At 44.5% G+C, this 21,829-nt stretch overlaps 1 protein-coding gene and 1 non-coding gene across 2 annotated transcripts in view; both read left to right on the forward strand.

Annotated features, from left to right (window-relative positions):
* The window catches only part of SORD (sorbitol dehydrogenase), a 47,010-nt gene extending 32,029 nt beyond the window's left edge, over positions 1-14,981 (forward strand). Inside the window, exons 5-9 of the mRNA XM_049782506.1 lie at positions 247-365; positions 4,705-4,770; positions 6,197-6,372; positions 12,098-12,219; positions 14,581-14,981. Of these exons, the coding sequence (XP_049638463.1) occupies positions 247-365; positions 4,705-4,770; positions 6,197-6,372; positions 12,098-12,219; positions 14,581-14,746 (649 nt within the window). The 3' untranslated portion in view covers positions 14,747-14,981. The remainder of the gene's footprint in view (positions 1-246; positions 366-4,704; positions 4,771-6,196; positions 6,373-12,097; positions 12,220-14,580) is intronic.
* A 322-nt stretch (positions 14,982-15,303) lies between these two features.
* On the forward strand, positions 15,304-15,414 carry LOC126021672 (U6 spliceosomal RNA). The gene has a single exon (XR_007500166.1). It is a non-coding gene; the product is annotated as a U6 spliceosomal RNA (small nuclear RNA).
* The last annotated feature ends 6,415 nt before the right edge of the window (positions 15,415-21,829 follow it).

The following is a 21,829-nucleotide window of genomic DNA, read 5'->3' on the forward strand; positions in this document are numbered from 1 at the left end:
TATGAGGTTTTGGGAATCTACCTCTAGCTGTTGTATGCATGTTGAGCTAGCTCTTTCCTTATCTTTTTTTTTTTTTTCCTTATCTTCAAAATGGTAGTAAAGGTACTAGCTACAAAACTTATAAGGATTTGCCTGAGTGAATATATATAAATTAGCACATTGCCTGACACATAAATTAATGGTCAATAAATTTTAGCTTTCATTACCCACCCTCCCAGAGGGACTGACTGTTGACTGACTCCTTAGGCTTCCTGACAACGTCACCTTTGAGGAAGGCGCCCTGATTGAGCCGCTGTCTGTGGGGATTCATGCCTGCCGGCGAGCTGGAATCACCCTGGGACACCAGGTCCTTGTGTGCGGAGCTGGTGAGAGACACTGTATGGGGTATGAGGACCTTCTGCCCACCTCCTCACTTCAAGAACTAAAATCAGCCTGAAATAGTTGGGGGGGGTCACTGGGGAATCGCTCATTGTCTATTTTTTTCTAAATGATTCATTCCTACAGATATGAGAGCTAATGTTATTTCTTTTTTTAAATTTATTTACGTAAGGAAAATGTATCACATAGTTGACATAACTGATCATAATACATTTGCTTCAAGATGACAGAAAGCAAAGTTATTATAAAATAGAAAAACTAAAAAAATTAAAAAATAATAATATGGAAAAAAGAAAGAAAAGATCATTAGCAAGTATTTTCGTGAAAGTTATTGTATCTATTAATACAATAGCAGAAGGTTTAATAAGCTCCTTTTTTTAAAGCTAGGATATACAAAAATACACTAAAAAAAGATATGTATGTGGCAGTTGTTGTTTGCACAGGTATAGCAAAATATGGGAGAAATGGAAAGGAAAAACCTTTGCCTAAAAGCAGGGAGACTTTACCCATGAAGCATTCTGGCATAAAATCAACTCCAGGCTCCAGGCATACTAGGTTGTCCAACCCCATAGTTATTCTCAGTGGTCCTGGTAAAAGCTCTTTACCGTCACAGTTGTTGCTGTCAGGTTCTGTAGTTATAGGTTCTGGTTTCTGTATAGATCCTATGTCGCAGTTCAGGTAACGTGTAGTGTCTTCTGGTTTCATCTCACCATTAGGTAGCACTGCAGAGACTCCTGTCCTAAAAAGCAGAATGTTGCTGTTACCAAGTTGTCAGGGTGCCATAAAGACCCTCTTTGGAGTAAGTCAGTGCCATGGCAATAGTAGGGCCTTCCTTGGTAGACATTTTTTTTTTTTTTTTTTGGTTTTTGGGCCACACCCTGTGACGCTCAGGGGTTACTCCTGGCTATGTGCTCAGAAGTCGCTCCTGGCTTGGGGGACCATATGGGACGCCAGGGGATCGAACCGCGGTCCTGTCCAAGGCTAGCGCAGGTAAGGCAGGCACCTTACCTCTTGCGCCACCGCCCGGCCCCTGGTAGACATTTTTATTCCTGGTGATGGTGTAGAAAACTGTGGTTGTTTCCGCAGATGGTGTTCAGGGATGTAGATCAATGTCTGGTCTACTGAAGCCCTAAGCCAAGTCACTATGCCAAGTGTTCAGGGTGTAAGACCCCTCTGCAGTATAAAATTAGTGTGTCCCAAACTCTATTAGATAAGAACTTGTTTGGGGGGCCTGGGAGATAGCACAGCGGTAGGGCATTTGCCTTGCAAGAAGACAATCCAGGATGGACGGTGGTTTGAATCTGGTATCCCATATGGTCCCCTGTGTCTGCCAGTAGTGATTTCTGAGTGCAGAGCCAGGAGTAACCCTGAGTGCTACTGGGTGTGACAAAAAATAAAATAAAAAAGGAACTTGTTTGCATATGTAAACTTTTCCCATTTTTATGTGCCTGTGCAGAGAGGAACAAAGCCACAAGGTATTATTGGTGCATGTGAGGGCTGAGGTAACGGGCCCAACAATCCCCTTAACCTATTTCTGACATGAACTCTAAATAGTGAGTTATCTACTAGAATCCCATACTAAACAAAAACAAAATTAAGGTCTTAGGGCCAAACAGTACAGTGGGTAGGGTGCTTGCCTTGCAGCGTTTGATCCCTGACATTCCATATGTTCCCTGAGCCTGTCACGACTGATCCCTGACTACAAGCCTTGTGCACCACTGATGTGAAAATAAAGAATGTACCTTGGGATTATTTATCTATTTGGGGGGTTATTGTGGTTATTGTTACATTTAAATTTTGGATGCCCCAAGTAAACCCAGACCTCATATTTACAAAGTAGGTACTGGCCTGACCTTTATCCTTGGTCCCACAGCATATTATTTTATTAGTTTTTACTTGAAGTGATTTTAATTTTGTTTTATTGGTGTTTTTTTTTTTTTTTTGTTTTTGTTTTTGGGTCACACCCAGCAACGCTCAGATGTTACTCCTGGCTCTATGCTCAGAAATCACTCCTGGCAGGCTTGGGGGACCATATGGAATGCCGGGATTTGAACCACAGTCCTTCTGCAGGCTATCCTCCATGCTATCTATAGTCCTCCATGCTATCTCTCTGGCCCAATTTTGTTTGATTTTGATTTTGGGACCACAGCCAGTGGTGCCCAGGGCTTCTGGCTTTGTATTCAGGGATCACTCCAGGCTGTTCTTGTGGGACTATATGAGATCCCAGGATCAAACCAGGGACAACTGTTTTCAAGGCAAGCACTTTGAACTCTGTGTTCTCTCGAGCACCTTAAAATTTTTTTCTTGGGGAACTTGGGATCCATGTCCAACAATACTATAAATAAGCCCTGGCAGTGCCAGACAGCATCACTATTGGCTTCTGTTGTTGGTGACCCAGACAGCTCACCTACTCTCTTTGTAGGTGATTAGTGTTGCTCATAGCCTGTTAGGAAAGATTTTCTCTGGCAGTCAGATAGGGAACAGTGGGACTTCAACATGGTTGTATAGAAGTCTTGCCTCCATATGTCAGCAAATTGCAACATTCAGGGGACAGACTTTATTTTAAACTCTGCCTGTTATAATATCTTGTGGCATAGAAAATAAACAAAATCATACACATAACCCCAATGTGGATACATGCATCCATTCTCACAGAGAAATTCACCATAGCTCTTCGGCTTCTCAGCCTGATCAAACCACTATTGATTTGATCTTACAATACTGTTTCATTTTTATCTATATTTTTAAACATGTATATTAGTTAATATATATGGAAATAATATTACTTTATTAAGGAATCTACTTCTGCTACTGTTATGAATCCCAGGTTGGTTGGCTTTGTAGTAACTAATTCTGGGATAACTGCACCCACTCTGAATATTCTGGTTTTTCTCCTTCCTCTGAAATCCTAGGTTTAGAAAGTGTCTTTTCCCTCTGAATCCCAAAGCCAAGGCTATACAAAACTTTTTTTAGTAGAAGACTTTATCAATAGACAAATGAACCCTCTACTTTATTTTGTGAGGTAGAGATTGATCCCAACCTACCCAGATGAGGTCTGCAGAGACCTCAGTTTATGACCTATTTCTGTTGGGTTCTTTTTTTTTTTTTTTTTCCCTGTTCTGTTTTGGGTCCACATCAAGCAATTCTCTGGGGTTATTCCTAGGTCCATACTCAGGTGTCACTTACCAACCCAGGAGACTATATGCAATGTCAGGGATAGAACTGGGGTCAGATGCCTACAAGCTAAGCTCCCTGCTCCCTGTACTATCTCTTCTGCCTTAATTTACCTTTTGTTTTGTTTAGGGACCATACTTGGTGGTACTCTGGGATCACTTCTGACAGTACTCAAGGGCGCCTATGCAATGCTGTAGAATCCAACTGGAGTTGCCCCTGCCCTAGACAAGCACCATGATCTCCAGACTATCTCTCCAGCCCTTTTTAAACCTATTTTTAGGAATCAGTATATTAAGCATAATTTTTCTGGGCCGGAGAGATAGCATGGAGGTAGGGCATTTGCCTTGCATGCAGGACAGTGGTTTGAATCCCGGCATCCCATATGATCCTCTGAGCCTCCCACGAGTGATTTCTGAGTGTAGAACCAGGGAGTAACCTCAGAGTGCTGCCAGGTGTGACCCAAAAAACAAAACACACACACACACACACACACAGAACTTTTTTTTTCATATCAAGAGATGAAATCTAGAGCTTCCAAGACTGTTTGAACAAATAAATATGTCCTGTACTCTGGTTCTTTTTGTTTTGTTTTACTTTAGTTCATTGAGCTAAAGTTTTGGCTCTGAGAGAATATGTCCAATCAATGTCCAACAGTCCAGGGCTTGCTCTCAGGTGTGAAGAAACAAGTAAAATACAGTATCAGGAGTAGATTTCATGTAAAGCACAATTCTTACGTTCATTTATGTATAAGTATATGGGGGCCTGAGAGATAGCACAGCAGTAGGGTGTTTGCCTTGAACACTGCCAACCCAGGACGAACCCCGGTTCGATTCCCAGAATCCCATAGGGTCCCCCAAACCTGCCAGGGGTGATATCTGAGCGCAGAGCCAGGAGTAACCCCTGATCACCGCTGGCTATGACCCTAAAACCAAAAGAATATATATACACACCACACACACACACACACACACACACACACACACACACACACACACACACACACACACACACACACGCATATCAGTATATGCCAGGGACTGGGGCAGATTGTAGAGGTACACAGAGGACTGCATATTCAGGGCTTAGAATAAACCATAGGGGGCGCTGATGTTTAATAGTCTACAAACATCTTCCATTTCCTGCTTTATTTAGGACCAATTGGATTGGTTACATTGCTTGTGGCAAAGGCAATGGGAGCATCTAAGGTGGTGGTGACAGGTAAGTAAGTTTTACTTGTAAACTTTCTTCAAGGTCAGTGATGTGGCTCAGTGATACAAATCTTTTTTTTTTTTTTTTTTTTTTTTTTTGGATTTTGGGCCACACCCGGTGACGCTCAGGGGTTACTCCTGGCTATGCACTCAGAAGTCGCTCCTGGCTTAGGGGACCATATGGGACGCCGGGGCATCGAACCGTGGTCCATCCAAGGCTAGCGCAGGCAAGGCAGGCACCTTACCTCTAGCGCCACCACCCGGCCCCTCAGTGATACAAATCTTGCCTTACCTATGTGAGGCCCTGGGTTTGATTCTAGCAAAACACACACACACACACACATACCCACCCTTCTTGAGGGGGAAACAGCTGGCCTTGGGTTTGATCCTAGCAACACACACACACACACACACACACACACACACACACACACCCTTCTTGAGGGGGAAATAGCTGGGCTGACAGTTTTGGAGTGTGGTGTGAAACCCATTTTCTTCCCAGGACATTAGGTTTTATTTTAAAGGGTTCTTAATTCTTGGGCTCCTGGGTTGAAGAGCCTACCTTGGAGATGAACCAGTCAGGGCCTCATAGAAGACTTCTTTCTCCTTTTTCCTTCCCTTTGTGGTTGTTATGACAATGGCCAGGGGTCACATACTTGAGGAGCTACCACACGCTTGATTGCAGTGCTACTGGTGATGGCACACTTTGGTGCTGGGATCACAGGTAGCAGAGGGGACAATATGGGGATCATACTCAGTGGCCTGTAAAGCAAGTCCACTATTACTAAACCACATCCCCAGGCCCCAGAGACTACTGTGAAGCCATTGGAGGTGGGGGGGAGTAAGGCAATCAGCAGATATTTGTGTATATCAGATACCCAATTGTCATAAGGGCATATTTGCATGCAAATGGAATTATGTGTGATATGTCTATGAGAGGATATGTATGATATATGTCATTATTGAGGTGCTATATTTTAGAGGAGGTCTGTTTGTGAGGTGAGTGGTCTAGATGAGAGATATGAACACATGGATGAAGGAGAGATTCTCTGTGCAAAGATATGTGTAGGTATGTATATGTAGAATTGAGATGCACCAGAGATGCATGCATGAGATGCACACATGTAGAAAGACGCATATGTACAGAGGAAGATTCTCTGAGTGTGTTTGTGGTGAAGAGATTTTCTCTAGTATGTGCATATGTGATTGTGGAATTTTGAGGTGTGTGTAGAAGGGTATGTATTTTGCATGAGAAGTCACCTGTAAGAGTGTATGTGAGGCTATGATAAGGGAGTATCTGGTGGTGTAGAGTTTGTCTGGCTGAGCAACCACTCGGATCACCAGTCTCCACATTATCAGAACCTGCATCTCTGTTTAAATATTCTCCCTTCTCAGACATACAGTTTCTCATTGAAAGAACGTTTTGTCAATTTTAGATTTGTCTTCCTCGCGTTTATCTAAAGCCAAGGAAGTTGGGGCTGATTTCGTCCTCCAGATTTCCAAGGAGAGTCCTCAGGAAATTGCCAGCAAAGTGGAAGGTCTGCTAGGATGCAAACCGGAAGTCACCATTGAGTGCACTGGAGCGGAGCCTGCCATCCAGGCAGGCATCTACGTGAGTGGACAGAAGGCATAGGGGGACCGAAGGCAGTTTCGTAGTATTTGTGTGCAAGCAAAATTGTACTTTTATTTCTTTGGTTAGTTTTGGTTTAAGGCCACACCTGGCCATACTTTGGACTTATTCCTTCCTCTTTGCTCATGGATGACTATTGGTGGAACTCGGGATCTTATGGAATGCCATGGATCAAACCCAGGTCTACTGCATGCAATTCAAAATACCCTCTCCTTTGTAGTATCACTCTGGCATCCTACTCCTTAAAAAAAAACTTTTAAATTATTATTGGGAAAGGATGTTGGGGCCACACGGGATGGAGCTTAGGGGCTCTTTCTGACTGTCCTTAGGAGCCACATGCTATGCTGGGGATTTGAACCCAGGGGCCAGCAGGATTTAAGACAAGTGTCTTCTGTACTATCTCTCCGGTCCTGTTCTATTCAGGAGGGAACCAAGGAAAAGTCAGATATCATAGGATCAAACTTCTCCACTGACTTGGTCTAATAACTTTGAGGAAAATTAGATGATTGCATCTTTATCAGCTTATCTCTCCATAAAAACAGCGACACAGGCTGCATTCACCATGGGTGGGTGTTAGGTTCCCGGAATGTGTGGACCTTGAAAAATGTAAATGGCCACAGTGATATGCAGGACCATAAAGGTAGTGTCCTCAAAGAAGGAACTAGAAACCACACCCTAGTTGAGTTTGGGAAATTGCTATCATGTTTTTATTGAGGAAAAACTTTGGTCTTTGATGTGAAATGACTATGTAGTTATTGAGTTGTCACAAAGGTGACGAGCTTTTAAAAGTCAGATTTGGCTACTGTTCATTCTTTTCCAAAACTAGGGACTGAGAAACAGTCCAAACCAAACCCCATTTACACCTCCATGGAGGTGAAAGGGCAAGGGTAACAGTGACACTTGACAGCTCAAAGTATGAGGAAAAAGAGCAGAAAAGCATGTTCTCAAGGTTCCCAGTCAAGTGCTACACCAGTCCCTCTGCTGCATGCTTCGAGAAATGATAACAAATCTTTACACTGGCCCTGAAAATAAGCTCTCAGTATATGGCGAGAGGCCAGGTCATTTGCCTGGAGCCTACTGTTTCAGTGCCTGAGCTTTTTCTCATCTTGCTCCTCAGAGAGAGAGAGAGAAGGTGGACACAAGGAACTGGGAGCAGTGGCCTGGCATGGGACAGGTTGCCCATCAAGCACCCCAGTCTCACCTTCCAGGCAGCTTCCCTCAGCATCTCAACTTCCTTCTTCCTTCTGAGTCACAGCTGTGTCACGCAAAAGGGCACACACAGCACTCAGTATGCCACACAGCCTGCACAGAGCTGACCCCTCAAGCTCTGTGGTGCAGCCCTTGGGCACGTAACCTGGCAATGCTGCCACTGTCCTCCTCCTGCCAAGATGTTATGGCAACAGGGGACAATAAGAGGCAGGAGAAGGCAGGAGCAAATGCCACCTTCTTCCAGGTGTAAGATGCAACTGGAGTGAGCCAGGTGGCTCTGCCATTCTCAGAATCATCCAAGGGAAATTGCAATTCAAGGACAGTGGGTCTACATGTGGCCCATCAGCCCACCGTGTGTCATGGGTGCCAGGCTCTGTGTCAGGCACCTGGAAGGCAATGACAAGGACTAAGTGATTGTCCCGGAGAGAGACCATCATGAACAAGGCTTCACAATTCTAGGCTTTCTTTCTTTTAACCCCCTTCTTAGAAACCATCCAGGAACTAGTAATAGCATGAGCATGGTACTAAGGATCTGGAGGTAGGTGTGGAGATGGAGGCAACCTAAGACCTCAGTAGGCCTGAAATGATCCTCTCCTAAGTGGGAATTGGAACTGCCATACATGATAGCTGTAAAATGCTACCAGTCACTCCATTGGGATTTGCAGAAGTAGGCACAGACACCTTTTTTTGTGTGTGTGTGGTTTTTTTTTTTTTTTTAATGTGTGTGTGGTTTTTGGGTCACACTTGGCAGCGCTCAGGGGTTCCTCCTGGCTTTGCGCTTAGAAATCACTCCTGGCAGGCTTGAGGGACCATATGGGATGCCAGGAATTGAACCCGGATCTGTCCTGGGTTGGCTATACAAGGCAAACACTCTACCGCTGTGCTATCACTCTGGCCCCCACAGACACCTTTTGTGGACATACTTGAGAATCTCTTTCCTGTTAGGTCATGACTTGATTTTGTTCAAGATCATCAGGAAATAGCTTAGGTAGAATGAATGTCATCTTCATGGTGACACCCATCAAATGGTGGTCTGGTGAGCTAAGCATTCCTTTATCTATGAACAAATTGCTGGCTTCTAGGTAGCCTGGGACAGCCTGTGTAGTATGTCTCCTCATCCTCATCAGTTTGGGGCAAAATTCTGGTTTCTTCTACCTGTTTCAGGGGAAATTTCTACGTCAAGCATTCTGACCAGCATGAAATTTTTCATCACCTGCTCCATTTCTGACCTGGTCCTGTTCATCCCTCTTTCAAGCACTCTGGCCATTCATAGCTTTGGGCCCTCTCTCCCATTTTCCCCAGGGGAAAACAGACTTTGCTAGTGGTGAAGCCTCCCCCTTAGCAACAGTGTCATATGTTATATGACATAGACAGTTTCGTATGTCATAGACAGTTTGTGAAATACTCTCAGCCTCAGTAAAATCTGGTTGGGGGACCAGAGTGCCGCAGGCAGAGCATTTGTCTTGCATGTGGCTGACCCGAGTTTAGTTCCCAGCACCCCATATGGGCTCTGAGCCCTGCCAGGAGTGATCTCTTAGCACCGCTGAATGTAATACCAAAATAAAAACAGGCAGAATACTGATAACTATTAACTCTGAATCCATCCTAGTGCCAATCACTGATTGCTACAGCTTTGCTGGGAAATCAGTTCAGTTTTCCATATCAGGAAACTGGCCAACACACAGCTGGCAACACAGGTCAAAAGTGCATAAGCCAGAACACAACCTCCTTTCCTCCCCACCCTCTCCACGCCCTATCCCCCAATCCCATCTCTCTTGATGTGAGGCTGCATTGTGTGCCACTTAAAAAAGGTCCAGTCAGTGTTTGTAGATGAGAATGGAAGCATAGCACGAATGAGCTGTCCATTTTGAAGGGGTCTCACTTGACAGAACATGGTAATGTTCCAAACTTCCAGAGCAGCCAGTGCAGTCATGTGGAATGATGGTGGAGATTGTCAGAAGAGTTCCCTTGAGATCTAGTTTTAGGAAGAACTGATTACATAGATGTTCAGAAGATGACTCACTGTAACAGATATTATTGGAAAAGAAATATGCCTAGGGGCAGGAGTTAGTACAGGGGTTAAATGCTTGCTTGAAACGGAGCTCAGTTTGATCCCCAACACCCAAGTACCTTCCAGAAGTGCTGCCCAAACACTACAGGTATGACTTAATTCCCATTCTCCACCCACCCCGCTAAAATTTATTTTAGAAAAATCAGCCTGTGTGTAGAAGGCAACTTTTATTTGTTGTTGTTTTGGGACTACACCTGGCACCATTCAGGTTCTGCACTCAGAAATCACTCCTGGCAGGATTGGGGGACCATATGGGATGCCAGGGATCGAACCTGCGTCTGTCCTGGGTTGGCAGCTTGCAAGACAAATGCCCTACTGCTATGCTATCCCTCCAGCCCCAGAAGGCAAATTTTAAACTATGGAATTCTGTTACCTTCCTTTCATTCCCCAGTTATGTGGTACAGGGGTGATGGTGGGAGTTTTTTCTCGACTGTTGTCTCTCAGAGGTGCTATGCTGTAAATTCTTTGTTGTGGGTGAGCAGAGTGGAGAAAGAAGTGGTGGGATGTGGAAGAGGCTGACACCCACATCTGGAACAGATTAGTAGATCTTGGACAGGTTCTGGGAGCTGTTGAGGTGCAGTCTTGTTTGTGGAAGGTTTATCGGGGTTCTGGAGAACTGAGGCTATTTCCCAGGATGTTGGAGACATGAGGACATGGAAGAGGCTCCACTAGATTTGGTCTTCCCTTGGAAAAATGTATTATTTCAGAATTTTTAAAGAAGTTTTCTGGCAGAGCTAGACCATAGCATCATGGGGTAGGGCATTTGCCTTCCACATGGCTAATCCAGGTTCAATTCCTGGCATCCCAAATGGTCTTGTGAACCTGCCAGGAGTAATTTCTGAATGCAGAACCAGGAATAATCCCTGAGCCCACTGAGTGTGGCCCCACCCCCCAAAAAAACCAATATAAACACAACAAAAGATGTTTTCTTTTTGCTTGTTTTTGGGGGCCACACCCAGTGGCGCTCAGGAGTTACTCCTGACTCTGTGTTCTTTAAATCACTCCTGGCAGGCTCAGGGGACCACATGGGATGCCAGGGATCAAACCTAGATTGGTCCCAATTTGGCCACATGCAAGGCAAATGCCCTACCTGCTATAACTATTGTTCCAGCCCAAAAAATGTTTTCTGGATGCGAGAGAGATAATACATAGAGTAAGTAAGGCACTTGCCTGCATGCAGTTGACACCAGTTGAATTTCTGGTACCTTCAGGAGTGAACCCTAAGCACCACTATGAAAAGCTCAGCCCCCTCAGGTTTTCTGATCTGTTGAGTTTGGCTGAAAAATTGAAAGTAAAGCTGTACAAGAAAGAATCACGGGCCCGGAGAGATAGCACAACGGCATTTGCCTTGAAAGCAGCCGATCCAGGACCAAAGGTGGTTGGTTCGAATCCCGGTGTCCCATATGGTCCCCCGTGCCTGCCAGGAGCTATTTCTGAGCAGACAGCCAGGAGTAACCCCTGAGCACCGCCAGGTGTGGCCCAAAAACCAAAAAAAAAAAAAAAAAAAAAGGAAGAATCACTTTCTCTGGAATTGACATAATCCCAAGAGAAGACCATGTTTTTGCAGAGTGAGATGTGTTATCTTCTAGGATTTATTTTTTCTTTCCTTTTCTTTTTCTTTCTTTTTTTCTTTTTTTTTTTTGAGGGGGGGCACACCCAGTGATGTTCAGGGGTTTCTCCTGGCTATGCACTCAGAAATCTCTCCTGGCTTGGGGGACCATATGGGATGCTGGGGATCGAACCCAGTCCATCCTGGGTCAGCTGTGTGCAAGGCAAACACCCTACCTCTGTGCTATTGCTCCAGCCCCCTTTTTTTTTCTTTTTTTATGGTGGGGATGGGGAGGTTTGAGTCACACTGGCTATACTCAGAGATTATTCCAGGCTCTGCACTCAGGGACTGCTGGTGTGTGTGTACGGGGAAGGTGGGACTATATGTGGTTCCAAGAATTGAACTTGGGGCCTGCCACTTGCACAGTACACATTTTAGCCAATGTATTATCACTCCAGCCCTTTTATAGGATTTTTTTTTTTTTTTTTTTGGTTTTTGGGTCACACCCGGCAGCACTCAGGGGTTACTCCTGGCTCTATGCTCAGAAATCACTCCTGGCAGGCTTGGGGGGACCATATGGGTGCCGGGATTTGAACCGATGACCTTCTGCATGAAAGGCAAATGCCCGGAGAGATAGCACAGCAGCGTTTGCCTTGCAAGCAGCCAATCCAGGACCAAAGGTGGTTGGTTCGAATCCCGGTGTCCCCTGTGCCTGCCAGGAGCTATTTCTGAGCAGACAGCCAGGAGTAACCCCTGAGCAACGCTGGGTGTGGCCCAAAAACCAAAAAAAAAAAAAAAAAAGAAAGGCAAACACCTTACCTCCATGCTATCTCTCCGGCCCCCTCTTAGAGGATTTCTTATCCTTACCTTCTTTTTAGGCCACTCGTTCTGGTGGGACACTGGTGCTTGTGGGGCTGGGTGCTGAGATGATCCAGGTGCCCCTGGTGTATGCAGCCATCCGGGAGGTGGACATCAAAGGTGTATTTCGATATTGTAACACGTGAGTATGCTATTAGTAAGTTAGGTGGCAAGAGATGAACAGGATCAGGACACACCCTCACACACATGGCCTCTTGGGCCAAGGATCCCTGATTGTTGATATGAGAACCACACTGATGGCCATACAATAGAGTAGGAATCTAGAGAGAGCGTTCACTCTTAAGGAACCAGAAAACCGGTGGGACAGAAGGGAGGCAGATATTTGAAACTTGCTTGCTTGTTTTCTTTCTTTCTTTCTTTCTTTCTTTCTTTCTTTCTTTCTTTCTTTCTTTCTTTCTTTCTTTCTTTCTTTCTTTCTTTCTTTCTTTCTTTCTTTCTTTCTTTCTTTCTTTCTTTCTTTCTTTCTTTCTTTCTTTCTTTCCTTCCTTCCTTCCTTCCTTCCTTCCTTCCTTCCTTCCTTCCTTCCTTCCTTCCTTCCTTCCTTCCTTCCTTCCTCCCTTCCTTCCTTCCTTCCTCTCTCTCTCCCTCTCTCTCCCTCCCTCCCTCCCTTCCTCCCTCCCTCCCTCCCTCCCTTCCTCCCTCCCTCCCTTCCTTCCTCCCTCCCTCCCTTCCTCTCTCCCTCCCTTCCTTCCTCCCTCCCTCCCTCCCTCCCTTCCTCCCTCCCTCTGTCCCTCCCTTTCTTCCTCCCTCCCTCCCTTCCTTCCTCCCTCCCTCCCTCCCTTCCTCCCTCCCTCCCTTCCTCCCTCCCTCCCTTCCTTTCTTCCTCCTTCCTCCCTCCCTCCCTCCCTCCCTCCCTTCCTCCCTTCCTTCCTCCCTCCCTTCCTCCCTCCCTCCCTTCCTTTCTTCCTCCCTCCCTCCCTCCCTTCCTACCTTCCTTCCTTCCTCCCTTCCTCCCTCCCTCCTTTCCTTCCTTTCTTCCTTCCTTCCTTCCTTCCTTCCTTCCTTCCTTCCTTCCTTCCTTCCTTCCTTCCTTCCTTCCTTCCTTCCTTCCTTCCTTCCTTCCTTCCTTCCTTCCTTCCTTCTTGCCACACCCTGGTTGGCTGCTTACAAGGCAAATGCCATTGTGCTATCTCTCTGACCCCCCCCTTTTTTTTATCTTTTTTAAATTTATTTTTGTACCATACTTGACTGTGTTCAGGACTTATTCCTGGCTCTGTGCTCAGGAATCACTCCTGTTATGGCTTAGGGAACTGTATGGAGTGCCAGGGTTCAAAACAGGGCAGACCATATGCCAGGCAAGCTTCTACACACTCTACTCTCTCTGGCCCTGAAGCATACTTTCTTCTAGGGCATCTGCCACTTTCATCCTGTTCTGTTCTCTTTCTTTTCTTTTTTTTTTTATTTTAATCTAATTTAATTTTATTTTATTTTGTTGGGTTACACCTGGCAGCGCTCAGGGATTACTCCTGGCTCTACGCTGAGAAATTGCTCCTGGCAGGCTTGGGAAACCATATGGGATGCTGGGATTCAAACCACTGTCCTTCTGCATGCAAGGAAAATGCCCTACCTCCATGCTATCTCTCTGGCACCTTATTTAATTTTTTTTTTTTTTTGGTTTTTTTTTGGGGCCGCACCCAGTAACGCTCAGGGGTTACTCCTGGCTATGTGCTCAGAAGTTGCTCCTGGCTTGGGGGACCATATGGGACACCGGGGGATCGAACCACGGTCCGTCCAAGGCTAGTGCAGGCAAGGCAGGCACCTTACCTTTAGCGCCACCGCCCGGCCCCATTATTTAATTTTTTATATAAATTTTTATTTAAGCACCATGATTACAAGCATGTTTGTAGTTGGGTTTCTGTTCTCTTTCTTAAGGGACCAGATCCTTATTTTCCCACATTTAAAGGGAATACGGAGAGAAATGACAGTGGCAAGAATTCAAGTCAATTCCTTAAGAAGTGAGAGTGTCTTAGTGCATCTCATTCCCTGCTCTATGGCTCTACACTTTCCCTGCTAAGGAGCCCCATCTGGAATAACCTTTCCCAGGGGTGTCCCTTAATCTCACCTTAAGGACCTCTTACCATTCCTTCAGCAAAGATAATTCCCCCGTCCAGTATTTTAGTAGATGGTTCCCAGTCCAGCAAATAGTTCCAAAAACTGATAATGGATGTGATTAGGTAATTTGGGGCTACTTCCCTGAGATTGCACTTTCTGGAGAAGCCTTCAAATGTCCTCTGCCTTCAGGCCAAAGGAATTCTCAGCTTGATGGCAGACATTGCGGGTTTGGAATGGAATTTAGGGATATGCACTGTCCTTCCAAATTCTAAGTCATAACATCACTTCTATTGCTGTTGGAGTATTGAATTGACCTTGAAGAGCCTCAGTTATTTAAATAAAAATGGCCAAGCTCATCTTGGCCTTGCTAGTTTTTAAGGACATGTCATTTTTTCCTCCTTTTTAATGTAATGCTTGTGATCTTTTATAGGTGGCCGACAGCGATTTCGATGCTTGCATCCAAGTCTGTGAATGTAAAGCCCTTAGTCACACATAGGTTTCCTCTGGAAAAAGCTCTGGAGGCTTTTGAAACATCTAGAAAGGGGTTAGGGGTAAAAGTGATGCTCAAATGTGACCCCAGTGACCAGAATCCCTGAAGTGATTGGGCTTTGTCCTCATCCTCACCCTCTCAGCACCTTGGCAACTGAATAGCTGGGCTTTGCCATAGAAATTTATTCTGAGTAGTAAGTAGTAAGGCTAATTAAATTAATTCATTAATAAACAGAAATCCTTGCAAAGAGTGACTGACCATACCTTAAAATACACAGTGGGAATGATTTTGGAGAAACTTAAAATGAACTGTTCATGCTGACCAAAGTTCAGCAAGTATAACAGTTTGGTGCTGCGAGAGTTTTCTTCCTGGAGTGGCTAAGTTAAATAAGGAAAGAAATCTGCCTTTTGGATTCCTGGTTCCACCCTGAGTTATGAAGATAGTTTTTTGATAAAGACTTGATTGACTGAGAAGTTGATTTCATGAAAATCTGCAGCTCACGGTTCAAAGCAAAGGGATGTCAGTGGTTTTAGTTTTAGAGCATAGGGTTTCTGGATCTAAGAGCTACTCCTTGGTTTGATGAATGAGAATGATTTTCCTATATATATATTTGATAGTTTTATGATATTTTTGATAGGTAATAAATCCAAAACCTCATGTAGGGTGCTCGCTTCAGCAGCACATGTTCTAAAATTGGAACGAACGATACAGAGAAGATTAGCATGGCCCCTGCACAAGAATGACACACAAATTCGTGAAGCATTCTGTATTAAAAACAACAACAACAACAACAAAAATACCTCATGTAGGATGAAACCAAATGTAGAAGCAGGGAACTTCTCAACACTGGTTGAAGATTCCCTCCTCTTCAACTCCTGTGACATACAGTGTAGGTGGAGAAGAACCATGGTCCCAATACTCACCATTCCACTTCATGATCATGGTCTGCTCTGTGGGCATCTTTGTCACTAAGATTCATTGGATGGTATCGAAATCCTGGGAGAATTTAGATCCTGCCTCTGATTAGCCCAAACCTATCTTCTGCGCCAACTTCCCATTAAGGCTCAAGCTCACAGTTATTAAAATTCTATTTAATTTTGGGAATGAGAAATAGAAAACCTGTTTCCTTCTCTGTCATAGCCATATAAGGTCTCTTTCTGTTTGGTTAGTATTGTGAAGGTATCTGTTTTGGGTCCTTGGGGTTTTCAGAGTTGTCCCTGAGTCACACTTGTCACTTTGAGATTATTAATCAAGAATGAGGATATAGCTTGCTATGACATAACTTGAGCTTCAGCATTTAATCCCTCACTTAAGAGATGTTATGATTCTCTTGTGAGAAGAGAAGACTGTGTCAACTCCTGGAATTCCTCAGATTGCTTTAGAGAATCAATTCTGCATGTATACTGTCTCCATTTATACCCTTGTTTAGGGAGATAATGACTTAGGTTCCCCACTTTACCTTTTTTTGATTTTGTTTTTTGGGACAAACTCAGTAGAGCTCATGGGTTACTCCTAACTGTCCAGTCAGAAATTCACTCCTGGTGGACTCAGGGAACCATATGGGATGCCTTGGATGGAACCAGCTTGGCCACATGCAAGGCAAGGACCTTACCCATATACTATCACTTGGACCTAGGTTCCCTACTTTATAAAGGAAAGAATCCAGGATTTTTTTCTCTTGCTTTTGGGCTACATTCAGTGGCACTCAGGGGTTATTCCTTGCTTTGTACTCAGAAATTGCTCCTGGCGGGCTTGGGGAACCATATGATTGAGCCCGGGTAGGTCCAGGTTGGCTGCATGCAAGGCAAAAACGCCCTACTGTTGTGCTATCTCTCCAGTATTTTTCATTTAAAGAAAGAAATAAACCAAGGAATTTGCTCAAGGTTATATTCAGCTTCTCATGTAATCTTTCAGCAAGGGTGGGATCTTGAGAACTCAGGCACATGTGCTTCCTTCTAGCAGACCTAGAGTCAAATCTGTCTTGGAACTAACTTAGTGCTTGCCTTGCTTGCTAGTGACCCTGGTTCATTCCCTGGTCACCATTACCATATTTGGTTCCCTGAGGCACTTCGAGGAGTAAATCCTGAATACCACTCGATATGGCCCAAAAGCTTAAAAAAAAGGCATACACAAACACACAGGGAAAACCTTCCCTTTTTGGATGGATGGCTACCTCTAGCGAGGCCCTTGAGAGGGTAGAGTCAAAGGCAGCAATCTTCCTTCTGCTTGTGAGCAGACTGAAGGAGGAGACCCCTGCACTGGAAAGGAAATTAAGAGTTGCTGAAGGAGCTTCAACAAGGCAGAGCTACCAAAGGCTAAGATCACCTTTCATAGTGTTCAGTGGTGCTTTGGTTGGATCTAAGTCAATGTTTCATTGGCCTCCTGATGCTTGCCAAACTGGGATGTGGATTGAATAGGCCGAAACAGCATCTCAAGGGTCAGGGAGGGAGCTCAGGGTACTGGAGCACACACTTTACATACTTGTTGCCCACATTCAATACCTGCTGCCACCAAAATTCACCACTGGGCTGAAAGTATCATTTAAGCCCTATTGGTCATGGACCCCAACCCCCACAATAGGGATAACATCCCATCTCCAAGTCACCCCAGTTAAGCTTCTGTCCTGTTTCAAGGCTTACCAGCAGAGTCATCCAAAACAGCCATGAAATGATGACTGCTCATTCTGCTGATGTGCTGAGAAGGCCTGAGTTGGTTTTGCTGAACTGACTCTCTTGCTTTAATAAAATGTTCCCCCATTGAGTGGAAATAAAAAATGATCAAACTTAAACACCAAACCCAAAATCAACGACAACAGAATCAATACCCATCTACAACAAGCTCTACACAAAGGAGACCGGTTACACTAGCAGGCCATGGGGCAAAGTGGGAGGTATGCCATGCAAGCTGGAAAGAGTGGCAGAAGCATGCTGGAATCTATGGCAGAGGGAGGTCAACACTCGTGGTGGGAATGGCCCTAATTCTTTGTCACTATGTACCTTAAATATTACTGTGAAAGACTTGTAATTCACTTTGGTCACAATAAGAATTAATTTTAAAAGCAAATAAAATGTTCCCCCACTATTTGAAAGGGGCTACAGCGAACCTCAGAGTTTATTCTCCCTATGACCTCCTCAATAAATATTAACTTCGTGTATCAGTCCCGGAACCAAAACTGTGAATTCCCCTGAGATCCCCAGCCCCTGGTTGGCTCCACCAGCTTCTGTGTGTTCTGTCACCAGTGTATGGAGCTGGCTTTGCTTTCAGTCAACACAGAGGACCCCACCCAGCTGACACACCCAGCATCGAAGTGGGAGTAAGGGTGAAGGCTGGGAGAAAGACCCTGTGCATGAACAGGGCTTAAAGGGGGGTGGGGTTGGGGGGAAGACTTGTTCATGCCTAAAAGGAACTGCCTTGGATTGCAGCAGATGCAGCTGTGAAGTTTAGACTCCCATTCCCTGCTTCTTTAGCACCACACCCCTTTTCACCCAGGTCCCTGTTTGCTCCTTTTGTGAGAGTCTTCTGCAGAAGTGGTTTGGGCCTGGGGTCAGAGCAACGCTACAGTGGATAGTAGAGAACTTGTCTTGCACGCTGCCACCCCAGGTTTGTCTACCAGTAGTGATCCCTGGACACAGCCAGGAGTGAGCCCTGAGCACTGTCAGGTGTGGTCTAGAAAACAAAAGTGAGTTGAGCCAGAGAATAGGAATGTGTGTCGATTTACTGAATTTTCACCTTTTCCCAAACTGTCCTCTACACATCATCTCAGCTTGGGCTTGGAGTACAGGAGCCTAGTGACAGTCCTACAGCCCCAAGCAGGACTCTAAGCAATAGAGAGAAGACATCAATGATGTGGTTCAACTAGTTGCTTGCTGATAGGGCAGTGCCTTCAGTGTGCCCTAGCTATGATGGCATGGAGGAGGTAATGGGTAGGTGTTTTCCATGTCCCTCTGGTCTTCACTTCCCTCATTTTTCCCCAAGCTGCTTTCTTAGGCACCTGGAAGTGACACAGATGTGTAACTTAGGTCTCTGTTGAGAGACTGCTTGGTGGCTCTTAAGGGTGAGTGGAGCTCTTTGATGAGGATGGTGGGGTGGGGAGGAACCTGTCTTCTGTGTCAGGGGGCCATCAGGCCTAGCAGAGATAGTTTGTCATAAAGGGTTTTTGTTCACTGACTCTTAAGTCAATACCCTTGGCTTCCTCCTTTTTTAATGAAAATGTTTGCAGGTATTCTTTATATATATATATATATATATATATATATATATATATATATATATATATATATATATATATATATTTATATACACACACACATACACACATATATATGTATGTATGTTTGTATATTGTGCAGGGTTCCCACCTTCCAGAGGCTCTGGGATGTGAAGACCTCTTTAGGGGTGTCCTTGAGATGTGAAGGGCCTGGGATTTGAGTTCCAGGGCTGAGTGTTTGATGGCAGTGACCTGATTGATGGTGGGAGGGGAGGCAGGGAAAGAAAAGGCCTAGCATACCCTGTTTTCCTGTGTCTCAAGAACTTGAGTATAGCTCTTAGTGGGGGGTCTTTGTGGAGCTGGGCCCAAGGAGTCTGGCCATCACTGACTTTGTACTAATAGGCAATGACTAGCCCTTTTTCATGGGACTAGAGGCAGAGATACAGACTGGGCGTCAGGGGAACCACTGCCCCTGGAAAAGGGGTGAGGGAGGCCGTGTGAAGAAGGTGAGCCCAGTTTCACTGAGGCATGATAAGGGTGCAGCTCTCTAAAGACTAGCGCCAGGCTCCAGGTGGGTAGTGCCGAGGTTGCCTGGTCCTATCCTGACCTCACAGACTCCATGTACACTGGCCACCAGCTCTGGACTGTTTGGGCACCCTGGGTCTGGGATCTCAAAAGACTCCTTGTCCAACTGTTTGCAGTGCCATTATCACAGAAGATATAATGGTAATCGCTCTCCTTTATTTCAAGTATTTTCATGCTGCTAGGAAAATTCAGGTGGAGTAAAAAGAAGAGAAAAATGAGTCAAATTCTTTCTCAAGAGGTACTAAATTGAACTACTTACAACTTTTTCATACTCATATACTATATGCCTATGAGGCCAGAGAAAGGAAATCCTATGGGCTGAGTGCATGCTTTGTATGCAGGAAATCCTGATTCAGTCCTGGAACTGCATGTTTTCCCAAGCACTGCCAGATGTACCCCCACTGAAAAGATAAAAAATTACACATATTGGGGCCAGAGAGATAGCACAGCAGCAAGGCGTTTGCCTTGCAAGTTGCTGATCCAGGACGAATGTTAGTTCGAATCCCAGCATCTTATATGGTTCCCTGTGCCTGCCAGGAGCAATTTCTGAGCACAGAGCCAGGAGTAACCCCTGAGCGTCACCAGGTGTGACCCAAAAACAAAAAAAAAATACACATTTATTATAAGTATATATAATAATGCACCTACTATATTTTTACCTTCATTGATTTATTTTCTGATAATTCCATTTGTTCTTCTTTTAAGCTTTGTTGACATCAGTAATATACAATACTTTTGCTATCTGCCTTCCAAGGCTGGGAGGTGGCAGGGAACCTAGAGACAATGGTGAAGGGAAAGGGAGATTGGTGATGACTGGCTTTGAAACACTATGCTTGAAATAACTCTATTATGAACAACTGTGTAAATAATAGGGTCTTATATTTGAAGGGGTGGCTCTCCTGGTGGTTACTTCTGGTTCTGCATTCAGAAATTAACTTTTGAAGGTCTGGCGGGAGACCATATATGGTGGGGAGGCTTGAAAATGGGTTGGTCGCGTGTAAGGCAAATGTTCTACTCACTGTAACATGCCACTCTGGCTCCTACACTTCCACACTTTAAATGAATCAGTGCAAAGGCAATTTACAAACTCCAATTTAGAAGTCACTATTAGGATCAGAGCAATAGCACAGCAGATAGAGTATTTGCCATGTTCATGACCAACCTCTGATGACCCATGGTCTCCTGAATAACCTCTGAGTGCAGCTGGGTGTGGCCAAAAAAAGTTGCTATGATTAAGTAGAAGGGCTATGTATAGAACTATCTTTTAGATATGTATAAAATACATCTAGGAGACTCTGAAACACACACACGTGCACGCACGCACGTGCACTCACTCACACACACACACACACACACACACACACACACACACACACACACACACACCACTAAGAATCCAGTCTAGAAGAGTTTAAAAATAAGCCTATAATTACAGCAGAGCGTGGCAAACTCACTGAAGACAAGATCCTGTCTGCAGCCAAACTCTTCCATGATGCTACATTCCCAATAATGTACTTAGTTTTTATTTAATTTTCTTTATATAATTTATTTGTTTGGGGGCCACACCCAGTAGAGCTCAGAGCTTATTTCTGGTTCTGTGCTCAGAGGTCAGTACTAGCAATGCTTGGGGGACCATATAGGGTGCCAGATATTGAGCCAAGATTGGCCATATGTAACTTAACCCTTGGATTATCTCTCTGGTCCCTTTTTTCCCATTTTCATACATGACAAATTTTTTACATCTTTGTTTCTATGGGTACACTTAACAGTAATTTCTTCAGCCAAAATGCCGTTTAAGGCTAAATTTACCTATTTAAAATCAATGGGACTAACTTGATCTCCTAGCCAATGAACCCTAGCACAACACGAAGAAAACACCACATTACAAGCGTGACAATGGGAAAACAATGCAGGCCAACATTATGCATAGAGAATGAAGAGGGCAACTATGATGACCCAAAAAATCCCAGCCACTTATCTAGCCTTTCAGATAAGGAGTTTAGAGAAGAATTATTGAGGATGTTCATTGAACTCAAAGAAAGCATGGATCAAGCTGAACGAACCACAAATAAGAATCAAGAGGCTATGAAAATAGAAATCAGAAAACTCCGAACTGAAATAGCAGTTCTGAAAAACTTGGTAGGCAAAATGAAAACTTCATTGGAAAGCATCTCCAACAGAGAAATAGGAGTTGAGGACAGAATCAGTGAGCTGGAAGATGAGATGCATAACAACTCCATACAACACAAGAGATTGGAAAAGAGCCTTAATGCAAAAAATCAGACAATGGAAAATATCCTTAAAGAATGTGAATAGACGAAAATAGAAGTCTTTGATAAACACAACAGAAACAACATAAGAATCATGAGTAACCCCTGAGCAGTACTGGGAGTGGCC

Source organism: Suncus etruscus, chromosome 10 (genome assembly GCF_024139225.1).
Source record: "Suncus etruscus isolate mSunEtr1 chromosome 10, mSunEtr1.pri.cur, whole genome shotgun sequence".
NCBI classification, from domain to species: Eukaryota; Metazoa; Chordata; class Mammalia; order Eulipotyphla; family Soricidae; genus Suncus; species Suncus etruscus.